The sequence below is a fragment of the Salarias fasciatus genome, chromosome 10 (genome assembly GCF_902148845.1).
Source record: "Salarias fasciatus chromosome 10, fSalaFa1.1, whole genome shotgun sequence".
Taxonomy (NCBI): Eukaryota; Metazoa; Chordata; class Actinopteri; order Blenniiformes; family Blenniidae; genus Salarias; species Salarias fasciatus.
Genome location: NC_043754.1, coordinates 20,756,642 through 20,779,586, shown reverse-complemented (window position 1 = coordinate 20,779,586; position 22,945 = coordinate 20,756,642). Strand labels below are relative to the sequence as shown.

The 22,945-nt window shown below is 42.7% G+C and overlaps 1 protein-coding gene across 2 annotated transcripts; it reads right to left on the bottom strand.

Annotated features, from left to right (window-relative positions):
• Positions 1-4,081: 4,081 nt before the first annotated feature.
• On the bottom strand, positions 4,082-22,249 carry usp28 (ubiquitin specific peptidase 28). Of its 2 annotated transcripts, none has more exons than XM_030101547.1 (26): positions 22,130-22,249; positions 19,284-19,358; positions 18,863-18,983; positions 18,412-18,499; positions 17,561-17,723; positions 14,857-14,943; positions 14,644-14,781; positions 13,946-14,016; positions 13,776-13,852; positions 13,551-13,699; positions 13,337-13,464; positions 12,818-12,913; positions 12,554-12,733; positions 12,254-12,462; positions 11,983-12,053; positions 11,514-11,742; positions 11,079-11,396; positions 10,685-10,857; positions 10,176-10,457; positions 9,518-9,613; positions 9,179-9,357; positions 8,062-8,140; positions 6,108-6,187; positions 5,605-5,728; positions 5,305-5,503; positions 4,082-5,219 (listed from the first exon to the last, which is right to left on the bottom strand). In XM_030101547.1, the coding sequence occupies exons 1-26, from the start codon at positions 22,172-22,174 to the stop codon at positions 5,044-5,046; spliced, it is 3,633 nt and encodes a 1,210-aa protein (XP_029957407.1). In that variant the 5' UTR covers positions 22,175-22,249; the 3' UTR covers positions 4,082-5,043. The 2 variants fall into 2 exon arrangements, with proteins under 2 accessions (XP_029957407.1, XP_029957406.1); XM_030101546.1 differs by having other exon boundaries at positions 19,284-19,361; positions 22,130-22,208.
• Between the last annotated feature and the right edge of the window lie 696 nt (positions 22,250-22,945).

Sequence of the window (22,945 nt, the reverse complement as noted above, 5' to 3'; positions counted from 1 at the left end):
TCATCTTTCTCAAAAAACTCAAGGCAGGCATAAAAAAAATGAAGGAGAACATTATGAAATTCCATTGCCATTAAAAGAAAGACCATAGAAGTCAGACTCAGTCATCTTAAGAGAAAAATCTCCAGAAATGAGAAATACAACGGCAATCATGACACATTGATGATGTCAAAACTAAAACTCTTGCTTCTGGTGAGACAAAAACAGAGAGAGAATTAGGTATCGACTGGAACATAGGAAGGGACTGCTTAACAGTCAGGAGTGCTGGAGAAAGGGTCAGGCCAATCTGGAGAAAATACAAATAAACAGACGTTATATACTGTAGGATACATAAATAATGAAGTGAGGCATTTTCACACATTTGCTGAAAACAGAGTTCAAAGGATACGTGATAGAGCAACTCCGAGCAATGGTTTTATGTCCCCATTGATGAAAACCCTGCAGACTGAGAGTCCAGGGGAACAGAATGAATGAACTGCTGCCATCTGATTGGCTCAAGGGTCCCAAGTTACTGTGAACAAATCAACTAAGACGAGAAGCCCAGACCTCTCCGGGCTCCACCTGGCTCTTTCTCCAGATGCTCCTGAAGCAGGCGGCCAGTCCTCTTCAAACTGGAAGTCGTCTCCTCACGTTGAGCCGGTGTTCTCTTCAAACTGCCATCTCTCTCACAAGGCAGTCATTCAGAGGATGTCCTCCACTGTTGGAGTGTCATTTTGAGTTGGATTTGTGTCCATCCTCTTCCTCCTCTCAGTTTCAAGTTGTTTTCATTTGTTCGACGGTTTTTACATTTTCATTGTTGAGCTCGACCTTTTAATGAATTTCCAAAAACTTGGCCAACATTTAGCTTATATACATAATGACCAACTAAACCAGTTTTAAAACCTCTTCAGATTTCTCTATAAAAGCAAAGTGGAAAAACTATTTTTAACTCATGTTTGTGTAAGTAATTTTTTTCATGTCCATTCCAATGAATGCTACAATAACATGGGTGTAAAATGTCATAAATAATTCAGAAGAACAAGGATGAATTTGTTAACCTGGTAATCAATCAGGTATCAAAGAGAGATTTTACATTTTGAGACCAATATAAAACAATCCCAAATAATCTTGAAAATATGGCTTATGGTTTTTTAGAAAAGACTAAATTGCTAATGAAATAATGAGATTTTTATAAACAGATTCTCCAGTATAAAACATTCTAAGCATATTTCCCCTCACACAGCCTCAACTTGGAATAATAGATGTATAAATAAATATAAAATCTGTTTTCTACAATCTGTGAATCTAGGATTTTGGAGAATTTGCATTCATTAGACAGGGATGGGATTCCTATGACATATGGTGATTTTACTGCCAACTCTTAAAGGGCCACACACTCACATAACAAGCAGTAGACAATACAGTTCTACATACAAAAATATAAAGTAAAAAACTCAGTCATAAATACAAGTTGTTTTCTTTTTTTTAACCAAATTTCTTAAGTCATTCTATTTTCGTTCAGGACTGGATGAGTTTAGATAGAACAGATTCCCCCTCCTTGATCTGAGAAATACCATCAGATTTCAGCTCTGTGTTTATTCTTGTCAAATATTTCAGAACTGACACTTCCTGTTTGGTTTTCTCCAGTCTTGGCCAAATTATTGAGCGGGTCCACACTCTGGTCGACATCGGCGCTGTTATCATCAGCTAATAAATATTTACAAGACGTCTCAGTTATTTATTTTCTGAGTTGAGTGTCAACGCAGCATTTAGAACCCAAGTCTAAAAAGTGAAATCTTAGCTGATAGTGTCAACAGAGTGTGCTTGAAACTTTAAAGAACAATTTGGATTTGAGGTTCAGCTGACAGACTACTGTATCAAATAGGCATCAACAAACAACAAGATGTCACGACAGGTTTCCATTTTGGTGAAGTGGTTGGAGATTATGCTCAGAGGAGTTTGTCTTGATTGAAAACATGCTCATGGACGCCAAGTGAAGAGAGTTTAGGAGGTCAGCGGAGAACAAAAACATCCTGAGGAAGTGGCTGGCCACGCTTCAGTAGCTGCGATGATAAAGACTCCTGCTCTCTTTAGGCACGTCTGCACAGAACATCACCCACTGAGTGTGCAAGAGAAGCTTAAAACTGCAAGCCGTGGTGCAGTTTATCGAGAGAGGTCATCCCAAGATCGGAAGAAAAACTTGTATTTCACATGCATTACAGCATGAGGAGGATATTTCACTTGCAAGAGACTGATTAGGATCTGAGCACCAAGGGTTTGAGAACCCTAATGGGTTGCAAGGAATTATTAGTGTTATACAGCCATGTTTTTCTCTACAACATTCTAATTCAAAAACACTTACGGGGAAGTTTGGACAATCAACCATTTTTCTTTTAATCTGATCACTTTTAAATTCATGAACTCTTTACCAAGGCACAAACCACAGCTAAAAAAAAAAAGAAAAGAAAATCAATGATAATGATCAATAATGTGCAAGCTTTTCTGCAAAAAGAAAAAGTCCCTGGGTTGATGCATGATGGAATAATACCTGCACAAGTATTTTAAAACTCAGAGCAGCTGGAGGCAATTCATCAGCATCACTTTGGCCCTCATACACGGCTCCGAAGGCGGACTGGTGAAAATCTAAACCTAATCTACCACAGTGCTGACTTGGACCGGCTAGTATTATTGTTTTAATCTCAGATAATTGCTTCTTTGATGTGCAATTAAACTTGATTAATAGTAGGGACTTTATCTCATTCTGGAGCAGCACACTGGTACAGAGATAACAAACAGATAAAAGGAGCTTATGGGAGTTTTGGGAGATTCCACTCGCTGTTGCCAACCAAGGCGTTGAAGATAACATGGAATTTCCAGCAGTCAAGATAACACATGGCTTGGAAAATGCAAAAAAAAGTTGTTGGTGTCCATGCAAACACTGGGTTTGTGCAAGAGGGGGAAAGAAAACAGATATAGAATAGATTAGCAGATCTATTAGCTCCAGGCAAAAAACAACAACCAAAAAAAAAGTAAAAGCTTGGAATAAATAAATGGCTTGATCTTTTTGAAGAATCCCAGACAACTTCAAATGTACCAAGATAAACTAATACATTTCATAGATCTTTGACAATGTTGAACTTAAAGGATTCTCTAACAACATTTGAATGCTGAAGTTTTTACTTTTAGCCTGCTGGAAGACGTCATTCAAAGCCCTGAGCTTTTTCCTGTGATCTCCCGGCTTGAATGTGACCTTTTCTGCCAGTAACCTTGCATCTCTCCTCTCTGTACCTTCCTTTCAGATTCTCTGGGTTTGTGAAGCCAAACTGAACCGAGGTCGTTTCTCCCAGAGGTCTGTTTGTTGTTCCGTCTTCATCTTTTATTCCTTCTCCACCTTCGAGTCTGGTCGTTGTGCACATTTCTTCCTGTTAAAAGTAAGTTTCGTCTCCCATCCATAACCTTTGCTAACCTATTTATTTGAATATTTCTGCCCTTTTTCTTTCAAATCCAACAGTGGTCAGATGAAAATGACGACAATACAAAGAGTATTTAAATGATTTATTGAGTGCCATCATTGAATGCAAGTGAAAAAAACTGTTCAATCACCAGCCAAAATAGGCTGTATCATGTTGTTCACAAGATTTTTTTATTATTTTTTTTATTGTTTTTTGTACCTTATGTTGTTTTCTTTAAATGGCTTACATGATTTAAAGTGAAACTTTCAAAAAAGAAGAAAAGGCACATTTGCTGTGTCAAAGTGCAAACCAACAGGGCTCCGCCACAGAGTTTCCACTCTTTAAACATCTGAAGTTTACCGAGACTTAAGCGCACAGTAACTTCGTCGTACATCAAACCCTGTCACTAATATTTCTCTACTGTGTGTACCAGTGCCATAGACATCCTAGTTTCTAGTTTTATTGAAATGGAAATTTCCCTATCATCTGGTTTTGGGAAAATACAAAGTAATATAAAACATATATTAAAAAAAGAAAAAAAGAAAAAAGCTAATAAACAATATTTGTCACTGTGCCGTTTCCTGTGGAAGTCCTATTAAAAAAAAAAAAGAAAGAAAACCCTCATTGTGCATTTTCCACTGCGAAGCAACTCAATCAACAAATCCCGTCAATCCAGACACTTCCTGCAGAGCGGAGCGACAGTCTAATTTGTTGGCAGCGGTTTCAGTTAATTATGAAGTCAGTCAGTAAAAACACGTCCATACATGAAGCTTCCAGAGGGCCGGCCAGGCGCCTAATGGCTCACAGCAGGTTTCAGTGTGCTTTAAGTGCTCAGTAAAATGTATGAGTGGCTGTTCAAAGCCACAGCTCTCTTTACAGTAAGTGCAGGAAAACAGACAGACATACAGTAAAAGATGTGGCGCAAGAACGATTTGGATGTAGTTAGTAGGAGTAAATCAAACTGTTACTTTTATTTCTTTACAGAAAAGCAACATTTCTTACACATATATGGAAGTAAACTAATTTATCTTTAATGACGTCAACAAACTGTCTTATTGAAGTGGTTTTTTTTTTTGTTTGTTTTTTTGTTTAATGTGAAGAACCAGTAACTCAACAAGCCCAGATAAATTGCAAACATGAAGAAAGCAGCAGCAGCTTTATTTCGGGATGTTAATGCTCTGAATACAGGCCGATGCTGATGTTAGTCGGACATGTCTGGAGTCACGTCAGGATTAATCGCTGATAAAACAGTAACTGGAGAGCGCAGCAGCTGTTGCTAATGCTTCAGTAACTGAGCTACTCACTTCAAAAGAGCAATTAATCACCAACAGTTCCAGAAGCGGTGGTGTTACGATAACAGCACGAGCAATTAATAAATATCTGTGTGACGCTTTTGCAGGTTGCAACAGAAAACAAACTATTCGCCCAGTTTGAAACAGGTTGGGGAGATCTTGTAGTGGCGATGCTGTTGTGACGTGCATTAAAGTTTGCGGCTCACCCCGTTGGCACGTTGAAATAACGTGCACGTGTGTAAAAAAATAAATGCATGATTTGATTTAACGTCTCGACGCCACAAAATCCTCAGTCAAGTTGCTGGCGGCTGAATTTGTTTGTTTTACTTGACGACGACCACCGACGTGTTGTGAATGGACTCCATGACGGCCGCCAGGCGGCTGCACAGGTCGTGGGCCTGGCCGACCTGGACCTTGGGCGGGTCCTTCAGCAGCACCGTCTCGGCCGAGCCGTCCAGGACTCTGGGAAGCAGCTCGCCCAGCTTCACCTGCAGGGCGTCTGAAACAACGGCGAGCCTGTTAGCTTCACTTTTATTCCCCTCTACTTGGTATCACCCAGAACTGCGGTTAACGGCTGGACTTACTGTCCATGTCCTGGCCGAGGCAGCGGCACCAGTGGCTGCGGATGTTCTCCATGGCGTCCCGGTCCTCCTGGGACGGCGCCGAGTCCCGGCTCATCAGGTGCAGGCAGGGGATGACCGCCTCGTCCATGATGGACAGGCCGTCCTCCACTTTGCTCTCCTCGCCGCTGCAGAAGAGGCGGGACGCGTTCTCGTTCAGGGTCTGCGTGGCGGACAAAGAAAAAGCAGAAAGAAAGATGTTTTTTTTTTTAAAGAGGACTGAGCAGGTGATCCGCGGCTGGATGAAAGACGGCTTCAACCCACAGTGAGGCACTTCCTCCTGTAAACCCCGATCAGAGACTTGTCCAGGCCTCGTTTCTCTCCGTTCTTCAGCAGGCTGGCGTTGTTCTCGTACGCGTGGGCCAGGTAGATCAGAGCCTCTCGCATCCTGCAGCCGAAAACACACTCGTTTCCCATTCAGATTCAAAACAGACGGAAGTCGTGGTGCTTCAGCTCAAAAGACGATGTCTAGTTATTTTCCAGCTGATGGTCGAAGAAGGAGTTAGGTTTTGAGTCAGATTCGACTTCAGATCTGGAGAAAACAAGGTCTAAACTAAATAGTTCAAATGAAAATGATCTCATTGTTATTTTCCTCATCATTAACTTGTGATTAAGAAAGCTTAAGTAAATCATTATAATAACGTATTTCGATAAAAGTGGACAACTGTAGCGCACAGGGGTTTAAGAAAGAAATACTGTTGTTGTCTTGTCTCGCAGAGAGCGTGAGAATAACCTCAGTTTCAGGCCGACTGTGAGACGACACTTACTTGCCGTGCTGATACTGCTCCAGTCCAGTCAGCAGGTAAACAAACACAGTGCGGAACAGCCGGTAGTCGTCGTGCCACTGCTGTGAGGGACGAAAACAGACCGTGGTCACTTCACGGCGGAGACACTGCGGCTCGACTTAACACTACCTGGAGACGAGAGTTTCTGCTAATTCAAGAGTCCAAACAGCTTCTTTTACCTCCATCTGAGTCAAAGTCATGAATGGAGCAGAGCAGAGTTTTCTCTCTCAATGTGGAGGCATTAGGGGTTGTTTTTTTTTGCATGTTGTTATAAGAAGAGTGTGAATCTGGGATTCAGGTCACCGGGTTCCTGCTGCAGGAATTAAAACGATCAAAACAACCTGTCAGATCAGCAAGTTAATGTGCTGATTACGTTTTGGACCGTGCTGAGAAAACCACATGAAAATATTGTGTTTTATGAGTCTGACTACAATGACATTTGGCTTCCCTTCAGGCTGTGTGTAATTACCTTTCCACGTTACAAAATGCACCTTTTAATCCTCGCTGCTGCAAACATGAGGTTTTACAAATGTTCTCCAGCGGGAGGAAAAGACGTCTCGCAATAACAACGTGTCTGTTCCGCCCTTCTTTGGTTAATATCAATGAAAAGATCCTTCTGTGGCCTCATCAAATTCAAGCTGTCTCTATATTGTGAAATTTAAATACAATATTGTGAGTTTTTATTATAAATGGGCAAACAGACACATATTAGTCCAACATGCAGCCTCTCGAAAGGTGTTTTTCTTGTCTCACGCGCTGTTCTCTTGAGTGTAAATCGTTTTTTTCCCGTCTCACACGCTACAATCAGCTTAATAAATGGTTAAATGGAACTGAACAAAACAACTTTCTCTTCGTTCTGATCATTTTCAATGTGGTTTTATTGAAATAAGTATTTTTACTTATTTTTATCTCATTTTCATGATAATATGCCTGAAGTCAGTCAAAATGACCTCCTCAATAACATCTTCATCATTTTGAATTTCTTTAATGGAGGTAGAGGTAAAAAAAAAAGGACCTGATTTTCGACCAGTAACTGTTCATTCTTATGTTTCTTAGTTGTGTTTATCAACTTGTTGTGTGTATGGTATTAGGAAACACATTAAATCAATCCTGTCACCTTCAAATATCATAGAATGTAAAAGCTTATAAGAAATTAAAAATATTGTTTTCTATACAGACAATCTGAAGGTGATATTTGGTCAATAAATGAAGGTGTGTGTGAAGCACATTGTGATTGTGATACATAAAACGCTTAACAAAAAAGGTTCTTAGGTTGACATTTTTCTTTTACAATTTTTTCACATTAAAACTTCTGCTGCCCAACTTTTTATCTTTATATTTAATGGAAATTTAAAGTTAGCAAAACATTTTGGGAATATTGCTTTTAATAAAGAAATGAGGACCACATACTTTTGACTGGAAAATTGACCATAAAACTGAGTTTTCAGATTTCATTTGAAGAAGTACGGTGACGTTTTAATGTTTGGAGCAATTACAAAGAAATATCAAACTAATATTCTCAATAACTAAAATTACTGGTGAACTAGTTTTGTTGTCTTTTTGTAGTTTCATATGTTGAAAATTCTGCAATTCCAAAAACTTTGAATACCATCAAAACAAAAGGTTATTTTAACCAGTTAGATTTACTCTCATGCTAAATAAATGAAAAGCTTCAAACATTTGTTTAAACAGCCAGTTGATTGCTGACCTTATGAGATATTTTTTTATGATACTCTTCTGGGGGGAGTTATAAGTTCAAATGATAAAAATTATGCAACAAAAAAGTTTGAAATATTTAACCAAATGTGGAATAAATTGAAACGGTATTAGAATATTAATGAAATTGTATGGCAAACAAATGCTTCCAGTGAATACATATTAGGTGATATATGACTATAGCTGCATATTAAAGCAAAGCTTGAATCAAAAGAAGTACCAGATATTCCTCCATGTCCATATCTTCTGGCTTAATGAGGCGCAGTTTGGATCGAGCTTCCCTCATGATGCTGATGGCTCTGAAAGAAAGAAAAAAAAAACACAATTCCAGAGACGTGTCAAGCTGTGCTGTCATTTTTAAAAATAGTATTTCAGTCTGTCAGTACATTTTAACATTTTAACTGCAGTTCTCATTTTGGACACTAGATGGAGCCACATGCATGTTCATTTTCAGTCACTTCTCATCAACAGGCTTCAACTTTACTGTTTCATGATACATTTTCTTTACTGTTAATTTAAAGCCTCATAATAAAAAAATGCAACGATGACAGAATTACTTTGCTCAAATTATTATCTGAGTATTTTCATGCTTTATCTAACTGATGTCACAATTTTCTAAACCTTCAAAAGAAATTATTCTCTCTTAGCCTTATAATAAACGTCAGTTCTTCCATCAGAAAAATCTGTCGTACAAAATCCGTCCAGTGTTCTTGTTTTGGGGCTTTTTTTTATCAAGATAACTCCTGGTGACGGCTTTCTTGCTGTAATTAAAATTTGAAAACTTTGCAAAATCCAACAGTAGTGGTGATTTTACAAGTTTTTATACGTGTGCGTTTATCTTTCTCCTCCCTATATTTTGAAAGATAAATCTCTATATTTTCTGCTTCCCCAAGTCCTTCGAACTGGCTCGTTTCAAACTACACGAGGATGATTAAAAACATTTAGAGGGTAACAATTATCTAAACTGAAAATTTTCAGCTTAAAAAAATAAGAAAAAAAACTATATTCTCATCAGTTTGTCATTTAGAAAATAATTTACTCTTTGGAATCAATTGGAATCAATCTTTCTGTATGTTTACTAAACACAGTGCAAAGTGAATGATCAGAGGAGGAATCAGTTTTTAGTCGGAACACGCTTTGCTTGATTCTTCCCAGTGAACTTTCAAAAAGAAAATTTCGTGAAAAGATTGTGTAAAGCTGAGTTTATGGGGCCGCCTCTAACTCCTGTCGCTCGGTAGAGTTCAGATCAGGACTCAGCGGAGGTCACGCCTGCAGGACTTCTGATTCGCTTTATTGGCCTGAGCTGCTCGGAGCAGTAGCTTGTTTTCTGCGTTCACCTCTCGTCGAAGCTGAGGTTGCGGTCCGTGAACTGCTCCAGCAGCGTCCTCTCGATGACGCGTTTGGGCGCCTTGTTTTGGAAGAAATAGACCAGGCAGTGCTGCAGACGGGCGTCCTCCTGCGGGGTCGTCTCCTCCTGGGAGAGCTCGTACAGGCGGGAGTACTCCTCATGGAAAGCCTGAAAAACACCCAGACGGGGGAATTACAAAGCTCTCGAGGTTCGAACTTCACTTACGTATCAAAACACAAAGATTCACAATCTAAAATAATGTAAATCAGTTGTGTTTTCATTTCGTGTGAACAGAGAAACTTCAGTATATCCAGAGAAGCAAGCAAACCTTAATGAGGCCAGCCTCGGGGCCTTCCTTATCAAAAACGTGCCTGGCCTTAGCGATGGCTAAAATCACGCCCTGCATCGCCGGAGTGAGCATCATCTGCAACCAGAAATGAAAGGAAAAGAAATTAAAACAATAAGAGCAAGTGGTTAAGTGCATTTCATCTGCATGTCATTCTTTTTACAGAAACTTTGTGACCATGAGGTTGCAGACTGATAGACATCTTATTCTGTTTATTCTTTTCTCTGTTAATCATATCTCCAAATGTCATTACAAGTCAATAGGATATCAATAATTTTCCTTCATGGCTTTCAACGTATTTGTTAAAAATGTTCCAAAATGTGTAAGATAATAGAGAGAAACCCATTTTGACTTCAAAAACAACAGATCCAGGATAATCTAAAAGTGAATTCTTTATAAACTCTTAACTTTCAAAACTCTAAAACTTAAAACTTAATACTTGAAAAATCAGGAGTGAATAGAAGGAATATGACATTTTTGTAAGAAGAAAAATGTTATTTTTTTTTTCAAAAAGCATAAATGCTGTGATCTTAGTGCTTTTTAAAACTCGCTCTTGGGAACTGTATCTATCCTCTGTATCCTTGCTGCCCGGGGTCGGGGTGTTGTGATGATTGTGACTCGTGTCCTCTCCCGCGCTCACCTCTTCGTTGTATCCATCGGCGTCGGCCCTCACCATGATCCGGCCCACGTTGGGGATCTCCACCTCCGAGACCTCGTTCTCGGTCTGCCTCTGCCTGGCTGGAGCCTCCCCCTCTCCCCCCTCCTCCTCCTCTGGCCGCCGCCCCTCCTCCGTGAGCTCCGCCTCACGTTCACGAGCTTCTGTCCCGCCTCCGGCTTCCGGACCGCCGCCCGCCGCCTCCCTGTCGTCCTTCTCCGCCTGGACGTCGGGCGGCGCCGGATTGCTGGGCTCTGCATCACAAACCTGACGGAACAAGCAGACCTGTGAGACGTCAGCAGGAGTGTGACCTTCGACCTTTCTATTATCTCCACTGACTCTCCAGGCAGCGTGGCGCTGAGTCTCGTCACCGTCGCGCTGAAGCGGCACCCTTGACCCAGATGCACACTTTATTTTCGTGGCCTAGAATTTCTGACCCATATCTTCACGAGGGGGTGTGTGGGAGGGGGCGGCGGCAGCATGAACTTGCTCACCTGACTCTGCGGCTCCCTGCCCTCCTCCGACGGGGGGGCGGGCTCCGAGGCGTCAGCGACAGCTGCAGTGGCGGAGGCGGCGGCGGCGGCACTGCCTGGAGGACTGCCCGGTGTCTCCTGCGGAGGCGGAGGCGGTGGAGGTGGAGGTGGAGGTGTGGACGGCTTCAACTCGTCTGGGGTCAAAATATTAGGAACACTGAGTTAGAATGCCTGACGACTTAATAACACACCCAGCCAATAACTTAACCCCCCCTTGATGATGAGGAAACCTCATGGAAACTTCAGTTTTACCATCAAAGCGTAAACTCCTGGTATTTTCATGCTAAAGTCTGATAACAGAGAAAGTTGTGCTGTTTTCGTGCAGAATCATCCAGAGCGATTCTCCCATACAGACCCTCTCTGTTCTCCGCGGACTCGGACTCCGGCTCCGGTTGTGGCTCCGTGGCGGCGTCCCGCTCCTGCTCCTCGCCGGCCGGTCCGGACTGGGGGGCCGGCTCGATGGGGGTCTGCTGCGCGTCGTCCAGAGCGGGGCCCGCGGGCTCCACGGGGGCCGCGGACTCCTCCTGCGGGGTCGCCGTCTGGCAGAACTGCTCCTCCCACTCGCTGAGCTCCTGCTGGAACCAGCGGTTGTCCTCGTGGACGAAGCGTCTGAGGACGGGAGGCAGCGAGTCCATCCCCCGGAGGACCTGCCCCGTCTCGTTGTCTGTGTCCTCTGAACGGACGAAGCATAAAACACACCGCTTTACCAATACAGTAACACAACGAAACCCAGTCATGTGGACCATTAAAACAGAAAACATGGCTGAATTAATCATTTAATCATCAGCACCTGTGATGAGGTGAGGCAGCCTGTCGTCGATGTACATCAGGCAGTAGGCGCTGGCGTTGGTCATCCCGCCGAAGGAGTCCCGCTCCAGCTCCTCCCACGACGACTCGGTGATGCTGACGTCGTTGTACTTCATCCAGCGCCGGTTGGCGTGGTCGTAGATGTACGCCCAGTAATGCCCGGCTGAAGCTTGTCCCTCATGGACCAGCACGGCGTGAAGCCTGTACGGTACCTACGGTAGTGAGGAGGCGAGTAAAGAAGCTCAACAGTCCCTTCAGGGCGACCTTTAGTTGACCCCATTCTTATTTGTATTCTTCTGTTCTGCTCATGCTGAATTATTAGCATCTTTTTTCTCCACTGGAGAACTGAAGGTTTCGTCTAATCTTGATGAACGAGCACTTTCTGCCGCTGCGCTTGTACAATATGGAATCCGATTGCTATTCGGAGCGGCGGAGGCCGGTTCAGAGCTCACCTGACAGAGGCTGTTGTCTGAGTACATGCCCTCCAGCGTCTGCGTCAGCTTGTCAATACTGGCTTTCAGCTCTGGGAAACACACACAAAGAAACAGAAGCTGTGAAAGAAGAAGACCCCAACTGTTTTTCCAATTAATGACAAAACTCGATGGACACTGGCTGGAACTGGAAGCGGATTTGAACCCCGATAAAAATAAAATGCCATGATTTAATGCAATTCTTTTAAAAAAAGCTTTGAGTGTGTTTCACCGCGGGAGTGTCTGGGCGTACCATTTATGTCGTTCTCCACTTCTGTCCTCCAGCGCTGCAGGCAGGTCTTGACGAAGTGGAGCTCCTCCTCGGTGACGTTGTGGGGCGCCGGGTGCGGCGGGCAGTCGACCGGGTGCCTGCACTGGGTGAAGGGCTTATAGATGGGCGTCCGCTGGCAGCTGGAAACCCCTGACGCCAGCCCCTCGGCGGAATCTGCTTCTGCAGCTTCACTGAAGAGAACAAGGAAATAAACCGCTCATTGACCCTGACTGAAGACATCCTACAGTTTAAGGTGAGAGTAGAGGTTGACAGTTTTAACACCTGTTGTCTTTGGAGGCGGTTTCCACGGGCGGGAGGCTCACGGGGGTCGGGGAAGACGTCGCTAATCTCGGGTCTTCGGCTGGAGAAACACTGGTGGGCTTGGTGGTGGCGAACTCCAGCACAAACTGGAGCATGTCGGCCAGCGGGTACTTGGTCGGCCCCGAGCCGTAGTTTCTGTAGCTGTCGATAAAAGATCATGGGGAATCAAACCAGGGTTTTTTTTTTTTTGCTGTGTGTTCCTCCCTGCGTCGGCGGGCGACTCACCACTCCAGCTTCTGCTGAAGGAGGGCGAGCTGCTCCTTCAGCTTCTTCACTTCTCCTCTCCTCTCGTGGGTCCGGTCGATGTTTTTGTGAAGATATCTGAGCAAAGACAATTCAAACGTTTACAGGAGCTTCCTAGTCATGGGAGTTGGAGAACTTTCTTTTTACACAAGAGCCATGACCACACAGAGGTTCTCGGACATACACAACCTAACATACTTAAATAGTAACTGGCTGTTTTGTACACTTTTAATTGGCAATTACATAGTTTAACTGATACATTATTTTCTACAGATGTTTCAGACAACTGTGTTTTAAAGCAGGAAGGTTTTATTGCGCTTTGTGACACAGACACAATTTCATCGCGATATTTTAAATCCACTGGAATGTTACAGATGAATATAGAGTGTAAATTATAAACAGGGATGGAGCGGAATCCCTTCCTTTGATCCAAGAATCAACTCCTTTATTTGATCAACTTTATTGCAGCGCACAGCGCATACTTACAGCAACAAAACTCACCTGTCCATATAAACGATCTGAGGAAACTCCAGCTTCTTGTGGATTTTCTCGGGCCGCCCGAGCTGGGTGTTGAATTCAAACCGAGAGAGCTCGAACGTCAGGACCGGCGGCAGCTTTTTGAACCATCTCTGTGAAAACCGAGGGCAAACCGCAGGCCGTCTGAGTCCACCAGCGGATTTACCAGGAAGTGTCGCGGCGCGTTGCCTGAGTTCACCTCGCGGCCGGACGTGACGCCGTGATCCGAGTGCAGCGACTCGATCTCCCTCTCCACCATGGCCCCTTCCAGACACTCGTCCAGGTTGTTGAAGCCGTTGACTTGCAGGGGGTACTGCCCGAACTGCTCGATGTTGCATAACGTCTTACCTGCACAGAGGGAAAATCCCATCAGACAAATAATCAGAATGAGATGAACTCAAACAAACGTGGAAAAAGCTCACACCTTCATGCTTTCGCTCTGTGACAAAAGTTCCATAGAAAAGCTGGACCATGGGGTTGTGCTGTTTGTCTTCTGCATTCCTAAAACAGAAAGATTAGCTTTAGCCATTTAGTCACACAAACTGTTCAGCAGGGATCCAGAAATAAATGGGAATCTGTTGGACGTCCGCTTACTTTCCATTGGCAGCCAGCTGAAACGCGTCCTCCAGCCAGTCGAGCAGTTTGTGGGAAAACTCACTGACGTCCTAAAACAAGACAGAAGAGAAGCAGCTTCTTTATTTGGAGACACTGAAGACAGTCGTGTTCATTTCCTTATCATTTCAAATTTCAGTATGTTTCTGCATTTGAACTTGACATGAATCCATTCATGCTTGGTGGTAATTCTCATTTATTTCTTTAAGTTTTTGCTTTTTGAGACTCTGCCTGCTGTTTCTGAAATTTCCCCCTCCTGTCTGCCTGTTTTGTTTTGTTTTGTTTTTGCTAAAGTTTCTTGTGTTCTCTGAACCTTCCATCGCGTTGCTCTCTGCACTTCAGCCTCGAACTCCACCTGTTCCAGTTGGTCAATAAATGCAATTGCTTTTGTTTGCCTCGACATTGCGGTGGGCCACAGCGGTGTCCGCCTTCATGAATAACACACCCGGGGGTACGCCGATGTATCTGCATGTAAATGCACCACGAAGCAAAGCTGGTGTCAAATGAGAACAACGGTCGGAATGAAGCTCTGGGCCGAAGGTAAACTTCCTGAAAGTTCACACATAACAAAAACTGCACAAAAACACCTGTGGGAAACAAATCTACAGGTCAGAGAGCATTGGAGGCCACAATAAGTGGATTTTGACAGAAAACAGAAGCTGTGTGTGTCCGTTCGGTACCTGCTGGGCCTCGTTGGTCCTGAAAGCGTCTCGCAGTAGCTCCACGGCGGCAGAGGGATCCACAAACCGGCGGGTGGAGCCCACCATGAGGGCGAACAGGCAGCGCAGCTCCTGCATGAAGGCGATGTTCCTCTTGTCCTGTGAACGCAGAGTCGCCGCCTTCAGAAAGCAGCCCCGGATGAATGGAGACAAACCGCCGTCCGGGAAACTCACCGCATGGCTCTTACACTTCTCCAGCAGTCGCTCAGACAGGTGGTAGTTGAGAACCAGCCTCCTGAAAACGGGCAGGTGGAACAGCGACTGCAACGAGAAACAAACGGCGTTTACGCCGACCTCGCGGTCAAGGTCGGATGCGGGGGAATCAGCAGATGGTGCGCGGTGATTACAAGTGTGCGATTCATCGCAACCGGGAAAGATCAGAGAGGAAACGCAGACATGTGTTTGCGAAACTTCTTCATTATTACAAAACGCCGTTTCTCCACGCAACAGCTGTCCCGTATTCACACTCCGCGAAAGCACATCAAATCTGCATTAGTTTAATGTAGCAGTATAAAAACGCTGGGAAGCTTGTTCATTTCAATTTAACGCGGTTCCGTCTCCAGAAGCGTGCATTTGTGGGATGAATATGTGCGTCCACGCCTATGAATGCCAGTGAAATTTCCAAGAAACAGTTCTCGTCTGTGCCACCTGGATCCACAATACTATGGCAGAAACAAATCTTTTTTTTTTTTTTTCTTTTTTTTTCATTCTGTGCCATGTTTATAAACAAGGTCACAGAATCAGGGTGCGAAGTGCCAGTAGGGACGGATGGAATTCCCCCTCTGGTCCAGTTATTCCCCCCTCTGCAGGATTATTTTTACCACAGGTGAAAATGAAATCTTCCCCCTCCCCTGAAGTGATGAAGCTGCTTCACCACCAGTCAGGAAACACGTGAACAAAATATCTTTTTAAGAAACGTTGCAGCTTGAGGAGCTCCGTCAGAAATAGATTTCATAGAGTCTTTTAGGATAAAGGACATTGTGCATGATTCTTATTATCATTATTATTACAGTCAATAATTAACTTTTCTCGTTTGATTTATGGGCCAAATATCAATTAATAGTTCCATTCAACAAAGGAATGATCCATCAAACACTGACGTATCTAGTGTTTGTGGTTATCTAATGACATCAAGTGTCTTCAGATAATTTTACTGGAACTGAATTAAACTGATGACTTTTATAAAATTTACAAAAATATCTCTCTAATGCTGGAGCAGGACGAAGATAAGTAATGATCCTAGCTGCAGAGTTTATCCTCACAGGTTTATCAATGGCCAACTTCAGCAGGCCAACACACACACAACGCACACACAGCGGCTCGCTTTGTTATAAGATCTCGGTGTTTGTCATGATAAACTAAATGCATGCTGGGAGCGGCCAAGCACTTATGAATATCTCCATATACGTTTCCATTTGTGTGGGAAATTCAATTACGGCTTATCTGGGTTTTACAGTAATTTATACCACAAAGGATAATAAAGGGAATATGAGCTGACAGCTGAATCGTGCGGTCGCTCGGCTTCAATCTGATCGTATAATTACGTTGTTTAAAAGGAGCCTTCTTTATCAAGAGCCAGGCTTTGTTGGATCTACAGCCAGCACTTCAGACGCGGAGTATTGACAACGGAGAAGGCAATACAAACAAAAAAGGGTATCATTTGAACGCCATTTGTATTCCAGCAACACGGTCTTGTTTCCCCCAGATAAAAACCTGCTGTCCGGCAAGCATTTGGATTCTAATTGATGCAGAAGCACGTCTGACTTTATAGAGACAATCACGGTCTCCTTTTTTAGTGTTTCACACTGAAAAGTCCGCAGCCCGCCTCATCCTCGCATCCGTCACGTTTTAATGACCCACACGGCTGGTGTCGGGTGTCGGGGAGGGCTCCGGTTTCTGCCCGGTCCACTCGCCATCCCCCCATAATAGAACTGGCAGCTCGGAGTAACAGTGGAAGTTCAAGAGGGAAGAGATTTCCATCTCATGTTTTCTCTGTTAGCGAGTCACCGAGGTAATGAGAGGGTGAACCCAGTCACACTGTCTGAGCTGATTTTTCTTTCTTTCTTTCTTTCTTTTTTTTTATTTTTTTTTTTATTTTTGCCTTCAGCCCATCTCAAGTGTTCATTTTATTACTGAAGATGTAGTGTGAATGTTGGACTTTTGCGTTTGAAGGGGGTTATAAATGAACTCTGTGTGTAAATGTGAGCATGTGTGACTGTCTGCTGAAAAAATGAGAACCTGAAGAGAGAGGGGAAAAAAAAAACGTGTATGCACAGGGGGGAAATGCAAACTCAACACTCAAGCTCCAAAATCAGAAAAAGGCTTGTAGAAGAGGCAGAGTGGGTAGTCCGGTAGGGCTGCCACAGTTTGTTTTTAAAAACTTCCCACCAGTCTTCACCTCTGAACTTCTTCATTAAAACTGAAGATCAGGCTTATCTTGGTTGACCCGATAAAAAATGGTAGAAATGCTGAACTGACTTGATTTATATATTATTTTTCAAATTAATTTTGTTCTAGACTCCTCTGGAAAATACACTGTTTAAATGAAATACACTTAAAAAATTTAGTTTTTCGAAAAATTGGATTTATGATCAGCACACTGCTCATAACTCTTCCACTCAAATCAAAGCTTTTGCATTTGCTCCAGACGGTAAATTCAACATCCACACTTACATAGAGAAGTCCCACATACGTCTGGGGATTTTAATGAGGAGCCAAAAATAAGTGAGGCCTCCGAGGTCAAGCCGCTGAATGTGATCACAAACAGGTTAACGCCTGATTGTTTATTAGCTGCAGGGTTTCCCCCCCGGGGCTCAGGTGTCCCTCCCCACTCTGATGGAGTGAAGTGGAGAAGCACAAAAAGCTCCGCCGCTCTCACCTGGATGACGGCGCTGAACCAGCAGGTGTTTCCCACGTTGCGGATGCCCACGGGCCAGTCGTCCTGCCGGATCCAGTCTGCCGGGCTGCACATCTCATTCTGAGCCTCGCACCGCTTCCTCTTTATTCTGGCGGCGTTCTCCTCGGCGCTGGCCTCCAGAGCTCTGTGCAACATCAAATTACCGCTGTGAAAACATTGATCTGACAACTCTATTAAACAGAAGCTGACTTAGTTAGACCCTCTGCTCTGTGTATACATTAAAACCTCCATCAGTTCAGCCTGTGAAGGGAGAATATTAATACACTCCTTTGTCGGAGACTTTAATATGACAAAGATTTATTCACCTCAAACCAAAAAACCCCATCTATCACCTCCAGCCTCAATTTCCCCTTATCTCTGTGTGCAATTTGTATATGTACAATTAATCCCTGCTAAACACCACTACGATACTCCAACTATATTTTTAATGGGACTTGACAAACGCATCTATCCTCCTTTCTTGATTTCAGCGATCAAAAAAAGTGATTGTTAAAAAAACAAGCAGGCAAAACCACACAATGACAATCTAAATTCCGTTATTATCCCTCAAAAACGAGGTTGTGTCCATGCAAGGTCTTATTATGCACACTCAAATATTCTGATTTGCAGTTCATCGACGTTTTAACAAGACAGGGAGCACAAATAATCTCACTTCTGTCTCAGACCACGAGAACAACACTCTTACCCATCAGGGTATATTCAGTGAGTTGTGCATTTGTTTGCATGCATTTCTAATTACTGAAAGCAAGTTAAAGGTATCCATACAAAACTGAAGAGAGGAAGCTCTGCATGGATGCCAAACCCTTCTTCACCTGTGAAACTCTCGCTCCTCCTCCTGAGCATGGTGGGAGTCCTGCAGGCTGAGCTCGATGGCGGCCTGCAGCTCATCTTTAGGGACGCCTGGCGGAAAAGACAACAGTTTAACATGGAACACTCCATGATACATGCTTAATGTCAATTTATTATTTAACAATGCTTCTTAAAGCTAAAGAACAATCTGAAATTGATTGAAGATTTGAGCTAATTTCTTTATCCTAATTTTTCTTTCGCTTTTGTCTTGAGAAATTTGGTAAGCGTTTCCTTTTTCGCTTAACAATGATAAAAATTTATATTTACATCACATTTTCTGAAACTTCCAAGGAGCCACTGCAGAGGGGCTTTAGAGCCACATGTGGCTCCAGAGCCGCAGACACCCGAACTAGCAGATATTGAAGTTCCACATGTTTGATCGACTGAAGTTGAACATTCCGGGTCCCTCTGTACCTTTCTGGCCCTCCCAGGCTTCTGTAGACGTCCCTGAGAGCTGAGCTTCTCCGGGGTCCTGGACCTCTGCAGGCTGGGTGGTCAGCAGTCCCACTGCATGGCCAATGTCACCCTGACTGGCCTGAAAAGATTCCAAACCTGTTAGTAGAGTCAGATCTTCGAACAAAACTCAGCAAAGCAACACACTGTCATACTAAAAACAAAAAGCAACACATGCAGAAAAACACTTAATTAATTTGAAATTGGGAGAAAACTTCAGTTCTTTTGACCTCGCTTACAGATTATTGCAATACTGCGTATTTATTTATTTTTGCAGGACTGGTGACTGGAATCAGATCGCTTATAATGAGGATGAACTTGGCAGAATCTCTAATTTGATCCTGAAAGCAGATAAAAAAGACGGCGCTTCCTCCGGTCTTACGGTCAGGGCTCTGTAGAGGATCTGTTGGTCCTGGATGCCAGTGATCTCCCTCAGCTGGTTGATCAGCATCTCGCTCTGCTGAGAGGAAGAAGTGGAAAAGTAAAGGTCAGTCAAGCTTGAGATAGGTCTGACTTGGATTTCGCTCCTATCTGCTCACTACAAATAAAGAAACCAAATCTTTGTTATTAAAGCCTCGGATTCTTTGCACTTGGTGTATTTGTTTGGATGAGAGTCACACCAAAAAGAAGAAACATTAATCCAAAATGCAGAATTCCAGACAGATTGATGAAGATGCTTTTAGTCTTCATGTTAGTATTTATTGTATGGAATGAACTTTCCTTAACACAACGATTCATTTGGACTCATCCAGTCTGTGTTTGGTGTTTTCAAACTGCGTAACTGAAAATCTTCAGGTTGGAAGAAATAAATAAAGGTGTATGTATCGAGAAAAAAAAAACAAAGCTTGTCAGTCCCCTTTTGTCTTCTCAGTTTACATAGCTCACTCAGCCTTCTTTACTACAACCGGTCAATAGAATGCTGGTCAATAAGTAGATGCTTACAATAAGGAAAAATTTAACTTTTTTTTTTTTTTTTTTTTAATTCCAGGATATAATGAGACATTTCCCGTGAGAATTTTTGACATTTTTGGAAACAACCATGAGATCTGTTCTTCCAAATATCACTGCACTTTCTCTTGTCCCTGAAGGAGACCGGCTGTGACTGGGCGCTGTAACGTCAGCCCTGTGGTCAAAAAGCTGAAAGAATGAAGAATACCGCTCAATAAACATGAGTTTTATGTATGAATTGTAATTAGTTGCACTTTTTCTCATCTTTTAAATTTTGTAATTTTGAATTTGCAGAGCATGAACCCTTTACAGTATGCATTGCACATTTTGATATCACAGTAACAATAAATTAGTGGATATAATGTGGAGCTCAGGTGTTTTTGCAGCAAGGATGCATGTTCTCCTTGTGCATGTGTTGGTTTTTCCTTTGACACTCTGGTTTCCTCACACAGTCCATAAACCTCCATTTGAGGTTAATTGGTGTAAAATAGCCCGTAATAGTCAATAAGTGATGACCTGTCCAAGATACTTTTGCAAAAAGGCACCCTGTATATCTGAATCTGATATCATGACATCATGTAGTCATCTGGATTTAAAGTCATTTTCGGCCTCTTTTCTTCAGCTGCTCATCTCAACGTCACGTCAGCTAAAATTAGCATGCGTTCACATTGTTCTCGGCTTCTGGGGATTCTATCTGGCCTCACGCGTTTGTGGAAGGGAGCACTTGAAGTGACTTTCGTAGGCCTCGCTCGCAGCCTGTGACCCACATACACACATTCACACGGGTTATATCTGGATCTGAAGGACAGCAGCCGACCCGCTGGCCTAATATGAGGGCCACATGTCGTCCAGGTCAAAACAGTTTATTAACTAGAAACGGATTTAGTGCCGTCAGAGAGCCACATTAGGGCTTAGGTCAGGAGCAGCTGGAAGACAGCACTATTCTTTTTCAGACGACAGGGCTGATACGCTAATCTGTCCAACAACTGTCGCACAATACCTGCGAGTGACTACTCCCATACAATGACACTGAAATGTGTAGTTACACTTTTAAAGTTCTGCTGAATGGTTAAACAAACAATATATGACAAATTATCGAAGATTAAACTTTATTCAACTGTGAAAACTGATCAAAAATACTCTGAGCTTGCTGATAGTAGTACCCTTTCACTCAGGCCAAAGCGAAACACAAAAAGAAATGTATTGAGGTTGTTTTTGTCCAGTAGTCCATTATCCACATTTAAACACACACACACACACTCACAAGCTGTCATATGTTCTGACCCCAGCGACGCATGAAGTCTTAAAAAGAAATGACAGGAGTCTGCTGAGTGAGAGACGCTATATTAAGTCTGCTTTCCCGACAGCAGGTGGACTGGGTGGACACACACACACACACACACACACACACACACACACACACACACACACACACACACACACACACACCACACACAGGAGAGGCTGACCATACTTATATGGAGTCTGGGGGCTATCTGAGACCCTCTTGCTTTGCCTCTATTTTGAGCTGCTGACATGGATAGCACCGGTCTCTGTTTATCATTCCACTCACCATGCCACCAAGCATGCCTCCAGGCATGGAGAGGGGGGACTGGGTGTCTCCCCTGTTCATGCACACACCTCCCAAGTCAACAGCAAAAAAGAAAACAGACAAATATAGTCTTTTTTTTTTTTAAAGCAGGATACAAACCTTACCTATTTTACACATAATGAGCATTTAAACACTGTTTAGTTGGTAATGTTGAAAATCATACTGATAACTTTTACACTGTCCTTCAAAAAGAAGTCAAAAAAGCACTTAATTCTTTTTTAATAATTATTTATTTTAATGAGCAAAGAAACTGCTAATCAAATGAATAAAAGAAACTCCTTTAACTGAAAGGATTTTACAGTACGGCAATAATAAACTGTTCACCAGTCTGTTCAAATGACATAATTGTAAGTTATTTCCTTACTCCATTCTTTGACAAATTCCTTTTTTTTTTTTCTAAATCACAATTAAAATACAAAGTATGTGTTTTATGTGAGCCGAATTTAAGTATGCTCCCTTAAAAAACGTGAAAGTGAGTTGGAATGTATGAAACGCGGGGTTTTATGTGATGTTACATTAGTGGCAACTTTAAATGGTGATATTTCTGAACGCACACTGGCCTTCGTGCCGCAGAACAGATGGGTTAGTGTTCACAGGTTAGCTCATGCGATGCAAACATGTCACTTTATCCCGTTAATAGCGCCTCCAGCATCTTGGCTTTCGCTCACCGAGTTTGTTGAGTTTTCTCCATTTTCGGTCTGTTCACTTCTCATTGCAGACTAAACACTGAATGTCCTCTCGCTATTGGGGGTTTCTGGATTATTATTATTAAATTTTTTTAACTTCAGGACGGACTCCGATTCAAACCACCTCCATCTGTCAAGAAGAGCCGAGAGCGAGCCGGCAGCTGCGCGCGCTCGTCCGCTGAAACCCAGACGCGCGCCCGTGAACTCCATACGTGCGCGTGCTCACGACGTGAATCACACTTTGAAGTAATGCGATATTTCCGGCGTCTGAGATAGATTCTTGAGCACGTTCTGTTTTTTCTTTTCCTTTGAACTCTTATAAAATAAATAAATAAATAAATAAATAAATAAATAAATAAATAAATAAATAAATAAATAAATAAATCATATGTGTGAAAAGAATGAAAACCAATAAATAGTTACAAAATTATCTTTTTAAAATAAATAAAGAAGGAAACATAAAACATCAGTGATTTTTTTTAATTCAAAACAGCTTACTTTACTGGAATAACATGAGACTGGATGTGTGCAAGAAAACTCACACAGAATAAACAAGCCTGTCAGAGGGAATAAAATATCTGTGATCAAACCATCCATAGCTAGTGTTTGGCACTGCAAAAAACATCCTTAACCACAGGGGGAGATATGACACTGTGCCAGAAAATAAAGTCCATTTCTTGGTGGATTTATTCAGGTGTCACAGATTTGTAAAGGCGCTGTCTCTCCATTAGTTATTTTTAAAAGTCATCAATCTGCGAGGAACCGTGATGCAATTTTAGGACTTTATTTTCCTCTCAG

Coding starts and splice junctions, on each gene's coding strand:
- usp28 (XM_030101546.1), bottom strand. CDS start 22,174: ATGAGAAGTGAACAGACCGAAAATGGAGAAAACTCAACAAACTCG. Junction 13,700..13,775: donor CACAGAGCGAAAGCATGAAG/GTGTGAGCTTTT, acceptor CCCTCTGTGCAG/GTAAGACGTTATGCAACATC. Junction 9,614..10,175: donor CCGATGGATACAACGAAGAG/GTGAGCGCGGGA, acceptor TTCTGGTTGCAG/ATGATGCTCACTCCGGCGAT.